The sequence below is a fragment of the Peromyscus californicus genome, unplaced genomic scaffold (genome assembly GCF_007827085.1).
Source record: "Peromyscus californicus insignis strain IS unplaced genomic scaffold, ASM782708v3 Scaffold_8__1_contigs__length_139910024, whole genome shotgun sequence".
NCBI classification, from domain to species: Eukaryota; Metazoa; Chordata; class Mammalia; order Rodentia; family Cricetidae; genus Peromyscus; species Peromyscus californicus.
Window position 1 is genome coordinate 74,584,150 of NW_026294606.1, and position 18,248 is coordinate 74,602,397.

At 40.5% G+C, this 18,248-nt stretch overlaps 1 protein-coding gene across 1 annotated transcript in view; it reads left to right on the forward strand.

Moving 5' to 3' along the window:
- Positions 1–18,248, forward strand: part of Gpr158 (G protein-coupled receptor 158) — a 366,630-nt gene that overhangs the window by 339,436 nt on the left and 8,946 nt on the right. Inside the window, exons 8-9 of the mRNA XM_052728877.1 lie at positions 12,330–12,468; positions 18,062–18,167. Coding sequence (XP_052584837.1) covers positions 12,330–12,468; positions 18,062–18,167 — 245 coding nt within the window. The remainder of the gene's footprint in view (positions 1–12,329; positions 12,469–18,061; positions 18,168–18,248) is intronic.

Genomic DNA, 18,248 nt, shown 5'->3' on the forward strand with positions numbered 1-18,248 from the left:
CCATTCCCCATGACCCTTCTCACTTTCTAAGACCTGTTGTCTGAAACTCCCCTGCGTTCAAAATCTCATAGAAATCCACTCTGACCACATTTTTCCTAGCTCTTTTGTGACTTTTGAATATAGCTGTTTAATATACCAGACTTTTTATTTATTTTATTTTATTTTATTTTTTGTTTTTTTGAGACAAGGTTTCTCTGTGTAGTTTTGGTACCTGTCCTGGATCTTGCACTGCAGACCAGGCTGGCCTTGAACTCACAGAGATCCGCCTGGCTCTGCCTCCCAAGTGCTGGGATTAAAGGTGTGCACCACCACCACCCAGCTGACTATTTTTATTGTACAATCATGCCCACACAATTACATTTTGACTAATAGTAGTCTCTCTATATAATGGTGGTCCCATAAAATTATAATGAAACTGAACATTCTTATCACACAGTGGTGGCATGGCTATTGTTATGTCACCATATAATACCTTAGCCAATGTGTTTTGGTGGTGCTGCTGTGAATGAACATATTACTTGTATGAACGTATAGCAGTGTAGTGCATAACACCTGATATGACAGAAGAGGCTGCATTACATACTTACATACTGTGCTCCACCATCCATCATTGTTGTTAGGGCAGTGGTTCTCAATCTTCCTAATGCTGCGACCCCTTAATACAGTTCCTCATGTTGTGGTGACCTCACAACCACAAAATTATTTTCATTGCCACTTCATGACTCTAATTTTGCTACTGTTATGAATCATAATATAAATATCTGATATACAAGGTATCTTATATGTAACCCCCAAAGGGTTGTGACTCACAGTTCACACCCACTGTTTTAGAGGGTACCCCTGCCTAGAAAAGCCTTATTATAAAACATGATGCTGTGTTGCTAGGACAGCAGCTCATACTTCTCACATTCATTCACACACACTGAATGGCTAACTTACACCATCTACACTGATATAAGTGTACTTTGTGATGTACACACAGAGACAAAACTGCTTTATTCATCATTTTCTGAGCATATTCTCATGATTAAGGAATATACAACTGTTCGATTACTATGCTCTTCATCCCCAGAAAAGAAAAAAAACTCATTAAGTAGCAAATATCCCCCTAGCAGAAGAAAATATGCAAAGAGTGATTTCTACAGTAATTCTGGATAATTCTAGAGAACAGAACATGTAAAGCAAGGAGGTCTGAGCCCACTGGGATTTTTTGAGAGCAGAATATAATTCCTCTAAGTTTCCGTGCCTCTGAGGATTCTATCTATAATATTCTGAAGTACTTATGCTGATTGTGATATCACTCATCACTTTAAACTTTCTGGAATACATTTAAACACTCTCTGTACATTATTAGAAGTGGAAGAGTGCATCCTTCCACCTCTCCCTCACCTTTCCCTTCTCTGATAGCTACGTGATCCATAGTGCCACTGCTGTACAGCTGTGTGGTTCACACTGTTTCCCTGACACTCAACAAGCCAGCTGCCACTCGCAGACTCTTGACAAATATTTGCTGGAAGAATGAAAAACAAGCCCACCTCTCTTTCTCTCATTGTAGTTTCTGTGGCCAAGATTAGATTAGGAGGAAGGAACTTGCTAAAACTAAAAAATCCAGAAATTACACAACTGTTCTCAATTCATTTTAAATATAAACATGTATGCTCAAATTTTAGAATACATTTTTTTGAGGCTTCTAAACTAATTTGGTACTCTCCAGCCTTTTACTTTGGTTCATTTTTATTATACCTTTGTTCAGGGTCTCATGGAGAATAGGCTAGCCCCGTACTTGCTAACTGAGGCTAGATCTGGACTTCTCATCCCCCTCCCTCTACCTTCCCAGGGTGGGATTACAGGAATGCCCCAGCACCCCTGGCAGCCATGGCCGTATTTATAAGACTTGGTCACATCTGACTTCTCCAGTAGTCCACATAAAATGTTGGTACAGATTTGGCCTGGCAAATAAAAATTATAATCTTAAAAAGCATTAAATGGTATAATTATTTATAATTATAAATATTAAAGATGTGGAGAATTTATTTACTTTTGATGAACATTTCAATTGTTTCACTGTCTTTTAAGAGCTCTGAAGAGTTTGAAACTGGGAAGTATTCTCTCAAGTTAATGAGAGAAATTCAACTAAATAAAAACTCAGTTAGACTCATTGAAGAACAAGTTTCTAGTCATGTGTTTCCTTCTGAATATAACTGCTGCAGTGGGAAGTCAGCTGCCCGTCATTGGCGGCACTTTTCACAATGGCATTAAGATTTGCCGTACTGAGAAATCACAACTCCATTCCGTGAACTTCCTACCTCACTGGTAAAATTTAAGATGGGAAAAGAGTCGACTTCCCAGGTCTGAATTAAACTTTATCATATCTCACCAACCCAATAGTCTTTGTAGTTAGATTTAGCTACTCCAGGCCAGGTCCTTCCTTCACTGTAGAGCCTCGATACTTGGAGCATGAAAATAGCCAAGATGGTCTGGTAATGTACTTCATTCTTCGGTGCAAACAAACTAACAAAAAAAAAAAAAAAAAAAAAGAAAAGAAACCAGTTGATAGGTGGTATCATCATGGGTGTTTATGCATTCTAGTTCGTGATTATATACACACACACACCAGACTTCAGTATAGACTTGGGCAAGCACTGAACCATTTCTTCAGTTTCTGCCAGAATTTAGGTTATGCAAGTCAAATGTGGTACAAAGTGACATAATTGAGAAATATTTTTCTGCCTTTCCTTATCTAGCACAAGAGCAGATAGGAAAAGCCTACACAGGCTTTACTTCCTCTTCTGTTCTCCTACATTGTTCCACCTGTCTGTATCACTAATGTACAAGTCCTTTTGGTAGTAGTCATATGAAATAATAACTATCCCAGACAAGGACCCGTTAGAGAGTAAGTCCACCAACACCTGGCATGTGTCCTGGCTCTGGAAAGGCTTTGGAGCTCGGCATCCCTTGCTATGAATTTTAATTCACCACGTTTAAAAGGCATCAGGGTACTGAGCTCACTCTCAATAAAGTGCTTGTTATGCAAGCATGAGAATCTGAGTCCATGTTCACGATACCCGTGTGACAATCTGGGTGCAGCTGTGCTTCTAATCCCGGTGCAGGGGAGCTAGAGGCAGAAGGATCCCTGGTGCTTCTAGCTGAGTCAGTGAACTCCACAGACAACGCAAGACCTTATCTTTAAAGAAAAGGTGGGAAGTGATTAAAAAAGACACCCAATGTTGACCTCTGACCTCCACTCACTGCCACCAGATGGACACACACACACACACACACACACACACACACACACACACACACAGATGCATGGATGGAAAGGATGAGGGTGTGAGTACATGAGAGGAGAGAGAGAGAGAGGAGAGAGAGAGAGAGAGAGAGAGAGAGAGAGAGAGAGAGAGAGAGAGAGAGAGAGAGAGAGAGAGAGAGAGAGACTGTTTACTATGTCATAAGTAAATAGGTGTAATATGCCTGAATTCACATTCCAGTGGGGAATTTTGAAGTATCACTCTTTCAATGAATTCTGACACTGATTAGCCTCCTTTCTGTCCAGAACACACACGGTATCTTGTCATGACAGGAAAGATGATCTTTACTTTCCTTTCCCTTGTTGACATGCTCTTTTTGCTCTCCTCCTTCCTGGTATATTTTAAATTTGTGAAACAGACAATGTGTTCTGTAATTTAATTAGTCCTATGCAAATGTTTTAAAAAGGGTTGAGAAAAAATACAATAACTCTTTAATTGAACTATAAAGAGAAATTCCGACGCAGCAATTGTTTCTGGGGATTTCGACAATTATCCTAGAAGACTGGGTGTCATTCTGATAGGTGAGATGTTAAATGAGTGCATTGAATGAGCATTGGAGAAAGTGGGTTAAGCTTCCTCTTGTCTGACTCAGAGCAATATTTTTGAATTAGGTTCTGTCTATAAATTTTCTCTTATTCTAATACACCATATGCCTTAATCCATGCTTCATTGCATGTCTCAGATTTTAAAATGTGGTTTCCATTTTCAGTTGAAGATAAGAGTTTGTCCTACTTTACATTCCACTGAAAACTATGGCTACCTTTTCAAGAGTTGCTCGTGTGTTTTCAGAACAATTGAAGAAGAGTTTTATTCTTATTTATCACCTCTTATGAAACCCATTCCACTTCTTTGAGCAGCAGTCAACTATATAGTATCAAGAACATAAAGTGAGAAAAAGTATTGCTGCCTCAGTTTTGGAGGTTAGAGAGGCTGAGTTATGGAAACTGGGGAGATAGTTCAGACCGTCAGATGCTTGTTGTGCAAGCATGAGGCCCTGGGTTCCACCTTCAGAGTCCACATAAAAAATCCAAGCATGGTGGCACATGCTGTAATCCCAGTGCCGAGAAGGCAGAGACAGGAGGATCCCTGGGTCCACTGGCTAGCAGCCTAACCTACTTGGCAAGTACCCTACCAGTGAGACTCAATGTTGTCATATGGCCTTCTAACATGCATGTATGCCAGCATACATGAAAACACACACACACACACACACACACACACACACACACACACACACACACACATGCACACTGGTACCATAATGGAAGATACAGCCTTGGAACAGGACTTGAGGGACATGGAGAATTAAGATAGCAATGATGACCACCATTTCTTCTAAGACATTTCAGTTCTTCTTAGATCTTTGTTGCAAAACAAACTACACAAGACAGTGTACTGCAACACAAAGGAAAAAGAAAAGGTCAGCCAGATGTGGTGGTTCATAACTGCAATCCATCATTTGGAAGGCTGAGGCAAGAGGACCGCAAATCCCAGATCAGCTAACATAGTGAGTTAGCTTGACTCTGTAGGGAGACTAGGTTTCAACAAATGAAGGAGGAGGAAGGGGTGGTATGTTTTGGCTCCATGTTTTGGAAATCTGTGTCCAAGATCAGATGGCCCATTACTTCTGGGTCTGTAGAGAGGAAGTACATTATGATGGGAGCCCACGGTGGGAGAAGTTACTTACCTCATGCAGGTAGAAAGCAAAAGAAAGAGAGCAGGGTCCTTTTCTGGGGCTTGTGCCTAATGAGTAGGCCCTTCTCCAAAACCCAGTGCTTTTTTTTTTTGTTTTGGTTTTTCAAGACAGGGTTTCTCTGTGTAGTTTTGGTGCCTGACTCGGATCTCACTCTGTAGACCAGGATGGCCTCATACTCACAGAGATCCGACTGGCTCTGCCTCCCAAGTGCTGGGATTAAAGGCGTGCACCACCACCACCTGGCTCAACCAAAACCCAGTTCTTAAAGGTTCCATGAGCTAAGGACAAAGATTTTAACACAAGTCCATACCAGAATAATAATGCTTAAGTATAGCACAGAATGTAAGAAATAGAGCATTCTGGAAGGTACAGCTCACTGTACTAATCCCAACCTTGTGCCTCAAAAGTCTCTCAACTCATTCTGTGTCATGATGTCTAATATGTGTCCTAGGCTCAGGTGTCTCAGGATTCTCTTAGGGTTCTGCTGCCTCCTGTGAATTTCTGAAATTTGTAAAGGTGTATGTCAAAAATAGGGGGAAATTCACTTTTAGTTTTTTCACTGGAGATATAAGAGGTGGGTGGTTTAAAAAAAATTGATCCAGGTTCTAGAGATATGAAAAGGGAAGCAATAAGCAGAAGTCAAGGTGACTACATTTGACTATTCAGAGAGCTGCCTAGCAATGGGTGAGCAAGAGAACTAAACAGTCAGATCACCACATGATCTGTCAGTGTTCATGTGCACAGTTACATGGCTTGGTAGTGTTGCTGTGGATAGCCATTGATCTGTTAGTGTTGTATGGCTAGCTACATAGATTGTTTATGTTGGTGTGGATAGCCACAGACTGTTAACGTTGGTGTGGATAGCCATATAGACTGTTAGTGTTGGTGTGGATAGCCATATTATTCCTTATCACTCCCATCAATTTTTTTGGACCCAAGCTTGAAAGTTGACATTCAGAAATTCTCCTCCAGAATTCTTTAGGAGCCACTGTTACACTAATAAAGCTTCCAAAAGCTTTATTATTATAAATGTTAATGTATAACATTCATTTAGCACAATGCTTGGCATACTCAACAGATGTAGGCTATGAAATCAGATCAATGGAGGGCACAAATGTCCTTCTGAGTAGGACTATGATCACCAGAGTCTGTTCAACTTTAATGAACATAATAACTTTTTTGATATACAAGTGATTGTTGCCTGGTAGATTCATTTTGAGAGCTTTGAGCATTCCTCCATTAACAGCAGAGCAAAAGGAAATCTGGGTCTGAAATATAATCTGGAGAGCACTGCCCAACTACCTTCCAGCCCACTGAGTACACATGGATGAGGTGGGATTATCACAGGCAAATCCTACAGTTCTGCTGAGGCATGCAGTTCTTTGCTTCCAGAGTATGAAACATTCTAGTCTCCTTGGTCCAGCCGTGAAATGTATTGAAATATTTACCTGCTTCTGGGTGCTTCTCTGAATAAAGCTTTATAAACTCAGGTCAGGACCCTCCATGCACCACTTCCCTGCCACACAGCCATGCAGAAAGTCTCCCTTACTGCAAGGTCACACGCAGCCACTTCTGACTTTAAAAATGTGTCTGAGCAGCCACATTCATCTTTTAACCCATGTAACCTCATATTTTAATCAAAGGAGGGCAGACAAGCACCCAGAATACAAGTTTCTTGTGCTTGTTTGAACCCCATAAGTCTGGAATTTCAGATAATCTCAAGAATTTTTTTTCTATCTCATGAGTGTAAGTGTGGTGTATATGTGAGAAGGGGAGTGTGTGTGTGTGTGTGTGTGTGTGTGTGTAAAAATGTGTGTGTACATGTGTGTGCATGCTTGCAGAGGCCCAAGGTTGATGTCCAGAATATCCCTTCAGTGTGTGTCTATCTTAATCATTGGGACAGAGTCTCTCAGTCAAATACGGAGTCAGTTTGCTCCAGAGATGGGGATCTCTTGTCTCTGCCTTCATTTCCAGGCTAAAATTACAGGTTGACCTCCACACACACACCTACCAGACATTTAAATTGGTTTTGGGATCCAAACACCTACCTGCTTGCTTGTGTGGCAAGTGCTTTAACCAATGAGGCATCTCCCCAGCCTTAATCTCAAGAATGGCTGATGCCATTTGATTTTATACTTAACAATGACCTCTGAGCTGTCCACTCTGGGTTCCTCCTGGTAGAGTCATAAATGCTTTCTACTTTGATCATAAATTATTCTAAGTGAATCAGATTTCGAGAGAAAAGAGTGTGTTAAAAGAAACACTCGGGAAACAAAACCTGGATGTTTTATTAATTATGTATTTATTTCTCCTACTTGAAATGACTTGATGTAGCCAACAGAGGTAGCATTTGTTAACACAGAGGCCTCCCCAGCTTGGCTAAGAGGCGCCACAGTTTGAGTGGTGTGTCTACTTTGAAGCTGTTATCCTTTTAGCCCTGGTGGGGATCCTCAGATCACAGAGCTGGGACATCTTTGGTGTCACAGAACTGATATGAATTCTTCTCTGTTTTCCCTGGCCTTGTGAAAAAGCAGCTTGGAATAATTTTCATTCTGGTTTATTAATTTTTAAAGGACCATGGTACTTTAATATTGTTATCCCTTATATACTGAAAATAAAACACCTCAGTTTTCTTTGAACCATATTTAGATATTTAAATATAAAGGCAATTCTGTTTTTAACCACACTCCTTCCTCCTGTAGAGATCATTTAACACAAGAAACTATTTTTGAAAGCAGAAGCCCAACACATATTTCAACTCCCACGTAATATCTGCAGAATTCAGTAACATCTGCATATTTTCTCTACTAATTGCAGTGTTAGTCTGAAGTTAATTATATGAAACTGATTTTTTTTGTCTAAGCACAACTCTTATATATCACATTTAGTTTAATTGGTACTTTGAATAATAAATTGTTTTTAAGTGAGAGTGTATTGTTTGATACTGCTAATGAAATGATTTTAATGTTTAGCTTAGCTATTATGAGAAATCTTATTTTGTCTTATGTTTTTGAATATAATTCTCCATGGTGGCATCCGAATTAAACTGATGACTACCTTTAAGATCTTCAGTATGGTGACATATAAAAACACCTCAGTGAGTGGTAGCAAATGCTACTTTATCAGGCAGCTACGTGTGAATCCTTCAACTGCAGCACAGTATTTTCTGTGTGCTACAGTTGTGCAGTAAGTATTTATGCATCTCACACTCCTTTGTTCCAAACACAATAGTACATGTGTTATATGTATTGATAAGGAGGGGTCACTATTGTTAATAAGGATGCCAATCTAGTTTCTGGATTATTTACAGGCCAGTTAAAGAAAAGGTGAGGCGAAATCAAATTCAACAGAGATTGCCTGAGCAAAGAAAGAAGGTTCGCGGATCAGGAAGCAACAGAAAGGAAGGGGGTTATGGGCTTCCCTAGAGGAACCAGAACAGAAGTTTTATGGGCAGAAAAAGAGGAGGAAGCAGAGGAAGATGGAGACGGGAAAGAGGAGGTGGCAGAGGGGAAAGAGGAGGAAAAACAAACAAAAACAAAACCGTCTTCCATGGCTCTACCAGATGCCTTCCTTATTTGCAGAGTGTCCACAGGGAGGCCCGTGTCTCCATCCAATCACCTGGTTGGTCAGATGAAACTAGATTGTGAATGAATCAGTTGGTGGAGTGCCTCTAAGTTTCTGTTGGCTTCTGATAGGATGTGTAAGCGAACAGAACAGCGCAGCAGGGGCTCCAGTCTAGACCTCCTGCTCATTCCTTCAGCACTCACAGCAGTGTTAGATGGAGTGGCAGGTAACAGAACATTACATCTCTAATGAAGCTGACGGCATTTATAGTCACGCAGTTCAACAAATACTACTGAATCTCATGTGTGTGGGCTCCATGCTGCTGCTATCATTCAAAGGGGGAGCGGGAGGCGGGGTAAAGAACCGGCATAGGAAGGCAAGGGCCTTAGCTGTGTCTGGTGGTATAGGCCTGAATGTCCAGCTGCTTAGGACTCCGAGGCAAGAGGATTGCAAGTTTAAAGCATGCCAAGGTTACATCGGTAATCAAAGCCAGCATGGCCTGCTGCGGGATGGTCTGTATGTCAAATGTTTTGCTGATTGGTCAATAAATAAAACACTGATTGGCCAGTAGCCAGACAGGAAGTACAGGCGGGACTAACAGAGAAGAGAACTGAGAGAACAGGAAGGCGGAGGGAGACACTGCCAGCCGTCACCATGACGAGCAGCATGTGAAGATGCCGGTAAGCCACAAGCTACGTGGCAAGGTATAGATTTATGGAAATAGATTGATTTAAGATATAAGAATAGTTAGCAAGAAGCCTGGCACGGCCATACAGTTTGTAAGCAATATAAGTCTCTGTGTTTACTTGGTTGGGTCTGAGCGGCTGTGGGACTGGCGGGTGACAGAGATTTGTCCTGACTGTGGGCCAGGCAGGAAAACCCTAGCTACAATGGCCGACTTAGTGAGACTTTGTATCAAAATAGAAAAACGTAAGAAGAGGGTTGGAGATGCAGCTCCAAGGTAGAGTGCTTTCAGGACATGTGGGGTTTCAGGGTCCATCCCTAGGACTGGGGTGGGGGTGGGGATGGGAGAAAGTTATTTCCCTGAAGTTAAGTTTGGGAAGGCTAAGGAAGGAAGTTGACTGACAATTCCATGAACAATTTTGTACCGGTTATAAATTGTGTGACATGATTCTCTATATTAAAATTATTAAGTATTAATGGAAAGACAATTTAGTGTAATTTCAGGAGGCTTAGTGATAGGGAGAGAACTTGAACTGGACATTTTAAAAGTGTTTAAAAATATTAAGTAGGGGAGTAAATGACTGTGTCACGCCCATCTCCAAATGAGGCATTGGTAACACATCCCCTACATCAAAGGCTCAGGGAACAGCCAGGCAGCGGTGGCACACTCCTTTAATCCCAGCACTCAGGAGGCAGAGCCAGGTGGATCTCTGTGAGTTCGAGGCCAGCCTGGGCTACAAAGTGAGTTCCAGAAAAGGCACCAAAACTACACAGAGAAACTCTGTCTCGAATAAAAAAAAAAAAACCACCAAAAAAATATAACAAAGGCTCAGGGAACATCATGGAAGAGTAGGCAAGAAGGTGGCAGGAGCTGGAGGACCACTGTGACTGCTCTGAAAGAGTATCTGATTTTGCATCCATGAATGCTCAGCAACACGGTTGCTGCCACAAGACCAGACCAGTTGATATGCCAACATGAATAGATGCAAACTTCCAGGCCCTACTGGTAGAAGAAGAGCTATAGTCAATGGCCATTCAGAGAGGGAGAAGCAGTTTTCTTGAAGGATGAGCCTCCTGATAGGTTGCCCAATAGTGAACCACTCAAGATTTCTGAACAGAGATGTAATTGATGGGTATCAAATAAATGGCTGTTCACAGAACAGACAAAGAATTAAGAGTCTAAGATGTAAATAGACACAAAAGAAGAACATGAAGCAGTGTGGGTACCTAACATAAAAGTGGGCAACAAGGACATCTTGAAATCAAGAACGTGTTTGCCCTGCAGGAAGACCTTGGAATCTTTTTGGGGGGGCAGGAATGATTTCTGATGTTTCAAAGACTTGAATAAATCTTTCAGTAGAGATGTGAATTGCTTAACCCAAAATCATTGGCAGAGATTTAGGTAAATTCTGGTTTAATCAAAATGGCTTTTCAGAATAGTTTGCCTGCCATTGTTATGGTAAGTGAGTTTACACTGTGTGTGGATGGGCTCAGCCAGCAGGCCATGATGGAGGCTCCGGCAGTGAGCGCTGAGAGCCTTGAACACATGTGAATGCTTAGTATGTAGACTGTAAGGGACTCTGAGATTTCCAACTCTGTGACAAAGGTCATGTGGTGCTATGAAAGTTAGAAAAGGAGATGGCCGATGAAGATGGTCTTATTTCCGGCATGACACCTGGTAATGGCTGGGGATGGTGTTCACACATACAGCCAGCAGCCAGCAAGCTGAATAGTTCAGATTTACCTTAAATCTCACTGAGGGTTTGAAGTGAAGTTTATTTTCTTTCTTTGGCTTTTGTCCATGTCCGGGTTTTAAGCATAGCTCCTGGCAGCTTGGTTTATTTAAAGGATTTCCAGTAATTGGAGCACTGTCTAATGTTTAAATTCTGCTAGAAATAAGCTGAAGTGTTGGCAGAGAGAACAGCTTGGCTTGTGGACGGACAATCAGTGCTCTGAATAGAGACCAGCATTTCAGGTGCAAGGTTACATCTGGGTGACCCAGCATGCAGGGTGTCTCCACAGGAGAGTGATTGCTCTTAGCAGGTAGATGCTACTTTCCAGCAAGGTCATGTTACTAAGAGAGATGGAGTGGATTAGTCAAAGTGGCTTCGAATTGCAGTGCTCCAACAGGCCGTGGTGTCCTCTGTCTGAAATCCCTGGATTTGGACTGAAGGCAAGATCCTGTATCAAAACCAAACCAACCTAAACAAACAAATAAACAACAACAACAACAAAAAGGAGCAGTGATCAGTTTGAAAAACTGACAAATGAGAGTCTCAGTATTAAGAAAAAGTTGAGTCAGAAACCATGTTCAGTGCTTTGTGTAGCTAGCTCATCTCGTTAGCAAGTAGTCTCCCAAGTGTGCACTTTCGTGAGCCTCATTTTCCAGGTGAAGAAACTGTCTTCAGAGCATGCAGCCTGAGTCTATGCTGCGTTAGGGAGAGCCAGGCTCAGACTTAGGCACTCTTAGCTGATACATTATGCCTGCCCTTCCTGGGAACAAAGATCCAACAAGGTGATTGCAGATTTTATGAGTCTTGCCATACTCCACCCACAAAAGATAGGATTTCTGTCATGTGTGAAGAAACAATGTTTCATTTGTAAAATATGTCACTGAGTGTTTAACAACCTGTGCTCCCACAGTTCTGACAGTGGCTATTTTTACTCTCTGAGTTGGGCTTGGTGCAGCAGGAACTTCCATTTCCAGAAGCTGTGTAGGCTTCTTGTCTTGGTACTTTGTGAGGACCCAGAATCTCTATGAACACCATACGTTTGGATGGAGAAGGGGGAAAATCATTTCACAGTCATTGTAGAGGGAAAAGGCCACATATTAGCAAAACAATGAGAATATCAATTGTGTTATAAACAATGGCAACAGCAGAGGATACCTTTGAAACAAGTAGGTACGCTGAAGAAATTTAAAAAATTCAGTGTATGGCATCTGCATCTTTATGGGAATGGAACTTTGCAAGCGTCTAAGATTATGTTCCTATAATAAAAAGCATGTTAAAGAAGTTAAATTTTCTACTTTTTAACCTATGAAACTAACGGGGAATTGTTTGTTCCTCTCACAGCTGAATTTGTATTCCTCTTGTGGGGTGTTTATCTCTGCTACGCGGTGCGGACAGTCCCTTCCGCCTTCCACGAGCCTCGCTACATGGCTGTGGCGGTTCACAATGAGCTCATTATCACGGCTATATTCCATACAATTAGGTAAGTGATCTGTCTTAGCTAGGGTTTCTGTTACTGCAACGAAGCACCAGGACCGAAAAGCAAGTTGAGGAGGAGAGTGTTTAGTTGGCTTACATTTCAACATTGCTGGTCATCACCGAAGGAAGTCAGGACAGGAACTCAAACGGGGAAAGAACCTGGAGGCAGGAGCTGATGCAGAGGCCATGAAGGGAAGGTGTTTACTGCCTGGTTTCCCATGACTTCCTCAGCCCCATTTCTTATAGAACCCAGAACCGCCAGCCCGGGGATGGCAACCTCCCCCCATCATGGGCTAGGCCCTCCTCCACTGATCACTAAATGAGAAGATGCCTTACAGCTGGATCTCATTGAAGAATTTCTTCAACTGAGACTTCTTCTTCTGATGACTCTAGCTTGTGTCAAGCTGACACATAAAACCAGCCAGTACATGATCCTTGGAGGTAGTAAAAACACTGTTGTGTTTTGCAGTTTAATTTAAAAAGCTAAGCTGGAAGAGATGAGCAATTGAACCATTTAAGAAGGATAATGGTTTATGAATATCTAATTTGTTGCAGAAATAGCAGATGAATTTAGCTGCTCTTAGCCCTTCAGATGAGTTTTCTTTCTTCTGACTTCATTTATTTTGAGGATTAGCTCCATATTATTATATTATGTAAACCTACTTACAAGCTACCATGGGATATTATTTATATGCCATACTGAGTTACTAAGATGTAAAACAACACACATATATGTGATGAAACAGCTGTAGGGAACTCATCCTTTTTATTCACATCAATATGCTGGCCTAGACTTCCAAACTCTTAGTGCTCAGACACTTCGTGGGGGGGGGGGGGGGGGGGGGGCTCTACTGAAGGCTCTTCACTGTGTTGACTGCATTCTTGTGTTCACATTTCTGGCACCCTCTTGTTTTAAACATGTCTCTGAGCGGAGAGTGTATCAACTAGCCATTGTTCTGTGCTTGTCTCATGTGTCTCTCCCGCAGATGAGGAGGAAGGAGGAAGAGTAGCCAGATGAAACAACGTGCATCTGACTTTTGAGGCCTTTCTCACGCATCACAATACAAAATGAAATGAAAATCTCAGGGGCCAGATAACAAAAGGAATCCTAGCATTTTAATGAAAACAAAACAAAAAAAATTGCCATACAATTGCTTGAAACATGCTGAGAGAACATTACATTTAGGATTGTAATTAGAAAAGTTGAATATCTTTGCCCTGATGAAGAGGTTAGGGTTCATTCATACTTCCCTGGAGTTTGAGTGGAACAGAAGGCTGGGGAATGTGTGGAAGTTTCTCTGTGTGATTGTCTCTCTATTGTGGTTTGTTTCTGCTCTTTTGGGGGGCCCGCCGCCACCCAGCTCCCAAATAAATCACACACAGAAACTTATTCTAACTTATTAATACTCAGCCTTAGCTTGGCTTAGTTTCTAGCCAGCCTCCTTTATCTTAAATTATCCTATCTACCTTTTGCCTCTGGACTTTTCCTGTTCTCTTCTGTAAATCTTACTCTCTTACTCTGTGACTTGCTGTGTAGCTGGGTGGCTGGTCCCTGGTGACCTCCTCCTTCTCTGGCTACTTCTTCCTTTCTCCTCCATCTCTTTCTTCTCCCTTTTCCCAGATTTCTCCTTCTGTATATTCTCTCTGCCTGCCAGCCCCACCTATCCTTTCTCCTGCCTTGCTATTGGCCGTTTAGTTCGTTATTAGACCAGACAGGCAAAGTAACACAGGTTCAGAGTTAAACAAAAACAAAAGTAACACACCTTAAAATAATATTCTGCAACATCTCTCAGAAAATAGTAACTTTTACCTTTGGAAACAGATGATGCCAGAGAGCAGTTGGAACTCCAGGCAGATGCAGTGCTTAAACTTTTAAACAAAAAGGAGGTTATCTAGTCCATTAGCCCTGGAAACCCCATCGGGTCAGGAGTTGGGGAACTGGCCCAGCTTTGTCTTGTTGCAGCTCAAGAGATAGAGAAATAAAAGAAGAGAAGAAAATTAAAAAGCATTGGAAATCTGAGAAGAATAATAGAGTATGAGATTAAAAGTAAGCCAAGGGAGGAAGACTTCTTAATCCACTCAGACTAGAGTACCCAGAGCTGAGAAAGAATGCCCTGGGTCCAGAATGTGGGAAAAGACAGAAGACCTTGTCATGGTCCCAGTGGAGTAAAGCTAACGATTACCTTCCAAGTGAAGTCACTTTTTGTTAGCGGTCTCCAGAATGTCAAGAGTGTAAGTTTTTAAGATTTAACAAGCTTGCTTCTCTGTAACCAATTGCAAGTCAGATGTTCTATTCACAAGCCACATGGTTAAAGCCTACAAGGAGCCCTCATGAGTGGTTTACCGCCTGCTGTTATCACAATGGAACTAAGGAGTGAGAAAAGCTTATTGCCTTACAATAAGCCTCCGGCTCCCACAGAAACAAATTGTTAAAATTAAAAAAGTTCAAAGAAGTTGCATGAATGTACCTGTCGGCTTTAGATGTCCTCTGTTTGGTCCCATACGAAATATGATTTTTAGTGGATTTGGAAATTGAAACTAGCTTAGGTCCTTTCATCAACAGACAACTAAACTGTTTCTTAGATAAAATTATAAAGGTATTTTAATAATAAGGCAACATATTGTCACTACAGAAAAATTATAAAACGGTTAAGAAAGAAGTAAGCCCCTCATTCATACTCTTAAAGATAAGCACTGTTAACAGAAGTATACCACTTTAGGTATTTTTATGTATGTGTGTGTATTTGATACATTTTAAATTTTGGAATCCATAGTGCCAGAAAGGACAAATGAGTGAAATTGTAGTTTCACACTGATTTAGAGCATGTGGGGAGGAAAGGAATGGAAATAATATTTTAAAATCAAGTCTTTCCAAGTCCTTCATTATACATGGAATCAGTAATTCTGATGCTTATAAAGCCCCAGGAAAAGAAGCAATAACAATAATTTTAAACCAACAAGATCCATTTTAGTCCTTGTTTTCTTGAATGAAATACTGTTGACTAAGGTTCTGGTATTAGGAGAGACATGCTATCAGTATGACACATGTATTCTTGCTTGTCTGCTTCAAGTGTGACATTTTATATATGGATATATAACATATGTATATGAAAATTTATCATACATATATTTACTTTCATTCTTACAAAATTGGGTGATTACACAAAAACAAACCAATATCAAAGAACTGAATCCGAAGGGGTGATTATGCAAAGGCCTTTCTCCCAGCCTGTTCTAATCCTTCCGTTTCAGAGCTAGCATAGAGAAACCCTTCAGGAGTCTACAAGGTTTTTTGTTTGTTTGTTTGTTTGCTTTATTTTTAAACACACAGTTTCAAATATTGCTATGCTCCTGGATTTGAGATCCATTTTTGCAAAGCTGAAATACTGTTTTAAAATTGAAGCTTCAAAACAACCACAAAACTACTTTTCTCAAGATACTTCCAGCCAGAGCTACAACCTGGCAGTGATTTAAGGCTGATTAAATTGAAAGTAATTAATCTTAGTACTATTTCAAAGTAATTTTTTGGAAGGTCACCATTTTAACTTAAAGTGTGTGGAACCACTACTTCTTCTAGATATAGGAGGAAGCTTGCTATGTAAAGCACTTACTTGTGTCGGCTAGGAGACAGGATTTCCACTACAAGAGGATGCTTATAGACACAGATCCATTTCCACTCGTGTGCCTTTCTGTGCCAGTATTTGCAATGGCCACTAAATAACTGGGTTCATATCATTTTTCTAGGACATAGCATTCATATGTATACATGTGTGTTATGCATGAAAATGTGTGTGTCATACACACTTCAGAGACTGTTATCTGTTGCTTAGTATGGCAGTCCCATTACAATGATTTAAGAAAATTTCACATGACTCAAGGAAACAGATCATGTCAAAAGTTTATCGTGCCCTTGAATAAAGTACCTGCTAAATGCATTTAAGACCTAGGGAAGGCTGCTTTCTCCAAAGGAATTAGAGAAGGTGGCAGTCTAGAACAGTCATGTGACATGTGGGCTGACATCAATGTTCTGCATGTCCACGTATGTGATGAGTTTGGTTTTTCGTATCTCCAGAAGCATAGGGAAATAGCCTTCCATTTTGGATGAGCAGGAGCTTCTTTCTTAGCTTGATGTTCTGAAAGGAGGGAGGAGTGAAACGAGGAAGCAATACCCTTGGTGACACTTTTGCTTTAAATATTAGTAATATTAATTTACATAGCAAAATTGTAATGAATGTGGTACCTTGCAGATTTTAGAATGAGTTTAGTCACATTCAGCCATTAATACGTTTGCTTTGTAATTAGAATGTAAACCCTTGGGAAGAGATGTCTCAGTAGTTAAGAGCACCTGCTCTTCTTCCTGAGGAGCAGAGCTCTGTTCCCAGCATCCACACTGAGTAGTTCACAACTGCCCTATAATTTCAGCTCTAGGGGAATCCAGTGCACTCTTCTGGCCTCCACACATTCTTGCACACATATGCCCATACTCACAAACAGACTCACACACACACATACACACACACACACACACACACACACACACACACACACACACACACACACAATTAACAATAAAATAAATCTTAATAATATAAGATTTATTAGTATATTAGCTTCTCAAATTTTATGTTATATGACATTGGAACAAAATCCTCATTCTTCAATTTCTAAAGCAGTAAAATAGCATATTGAGAATTGGGAAATATACAGTGTATGAGGAAATTTAAAAGGGGGATTATAATTACAATAAAACCTTTATAGAAGAACAGCCTCTGGTTTGGGCATGGGATGAGTCCTCTTAAACAGAGTTCTGTTTGTGCATGCACCTGTGGATTGACAGGAATTCTAGAGCAGACTTGAGTATTAAATCCTCCTTGCTAGCTTAAAGAAGAGCTTTATGAAAAACCTCGATTGGAGTTTATTCTAAATATTATATTGTAAATTATTTAAGACAATTTGATAATTTTTGAACACACTAAAGCTTTATTTGAAAATGTTCCTCTTTCTGAGTGTGCTTCTCAGAGGTGAAAAGTGTTTATACAGCATGGAAGACCCTCAGCACCACAGAAAAAGAGAGAAAATAAATAAGAGGGCATCTCAAAAATCATTAACAAATCCACCTATCTATCGCATTGTTCACTGTTAAAAGTTTCTGAGACTATTCACAAAGACAAGTAAATAATTAACTACTACTTCCCTCCTTTACTTCAACTGATGTTTTTGAAATAAAGAATGTTACAAGAATCTATTCAGACATGACGTGCAACTAAATTTTCCTGAACTACCATCTATAGCTTCCATTTTGAACTCATGTGCATTCTTAGCTTTGTAGAATCAATGTATATATGTACATCATATCAACATATGTCAACATAAAAGTATTAGCATAGTCTATATGTAAGTACAACCTTAAATAATAACATTATAGTTCTGCCAACCTAAAAGTTATGTATGCCTTTATTTTTCTGTGAGGAAAATATATGCTATGGATGCAGCCTTTTGTTTTTCTAAGTACTTTGAGAGGAAATGTTTCCAAACATGCTAGATTTTGAAGCAGAAATCTCTACCTTGACTGCTAACATGGAGAACTCTCCTTTCAGATTTGTGCTCGCCTCGAGACTTCAGCCTGACTGGATGCTGATGCTCTATTTTGCACATACTCACTTGACTGTGACAGTCACCATCGGGCTGCTTTTGATTCCAAAGGTATTCCTCTAGCATTGTGTTTGTTCTTGCCAGGCAACTGTCTGAAGGCGCGCGGAGTCTTTACTTCTCTTAAAAGTATCT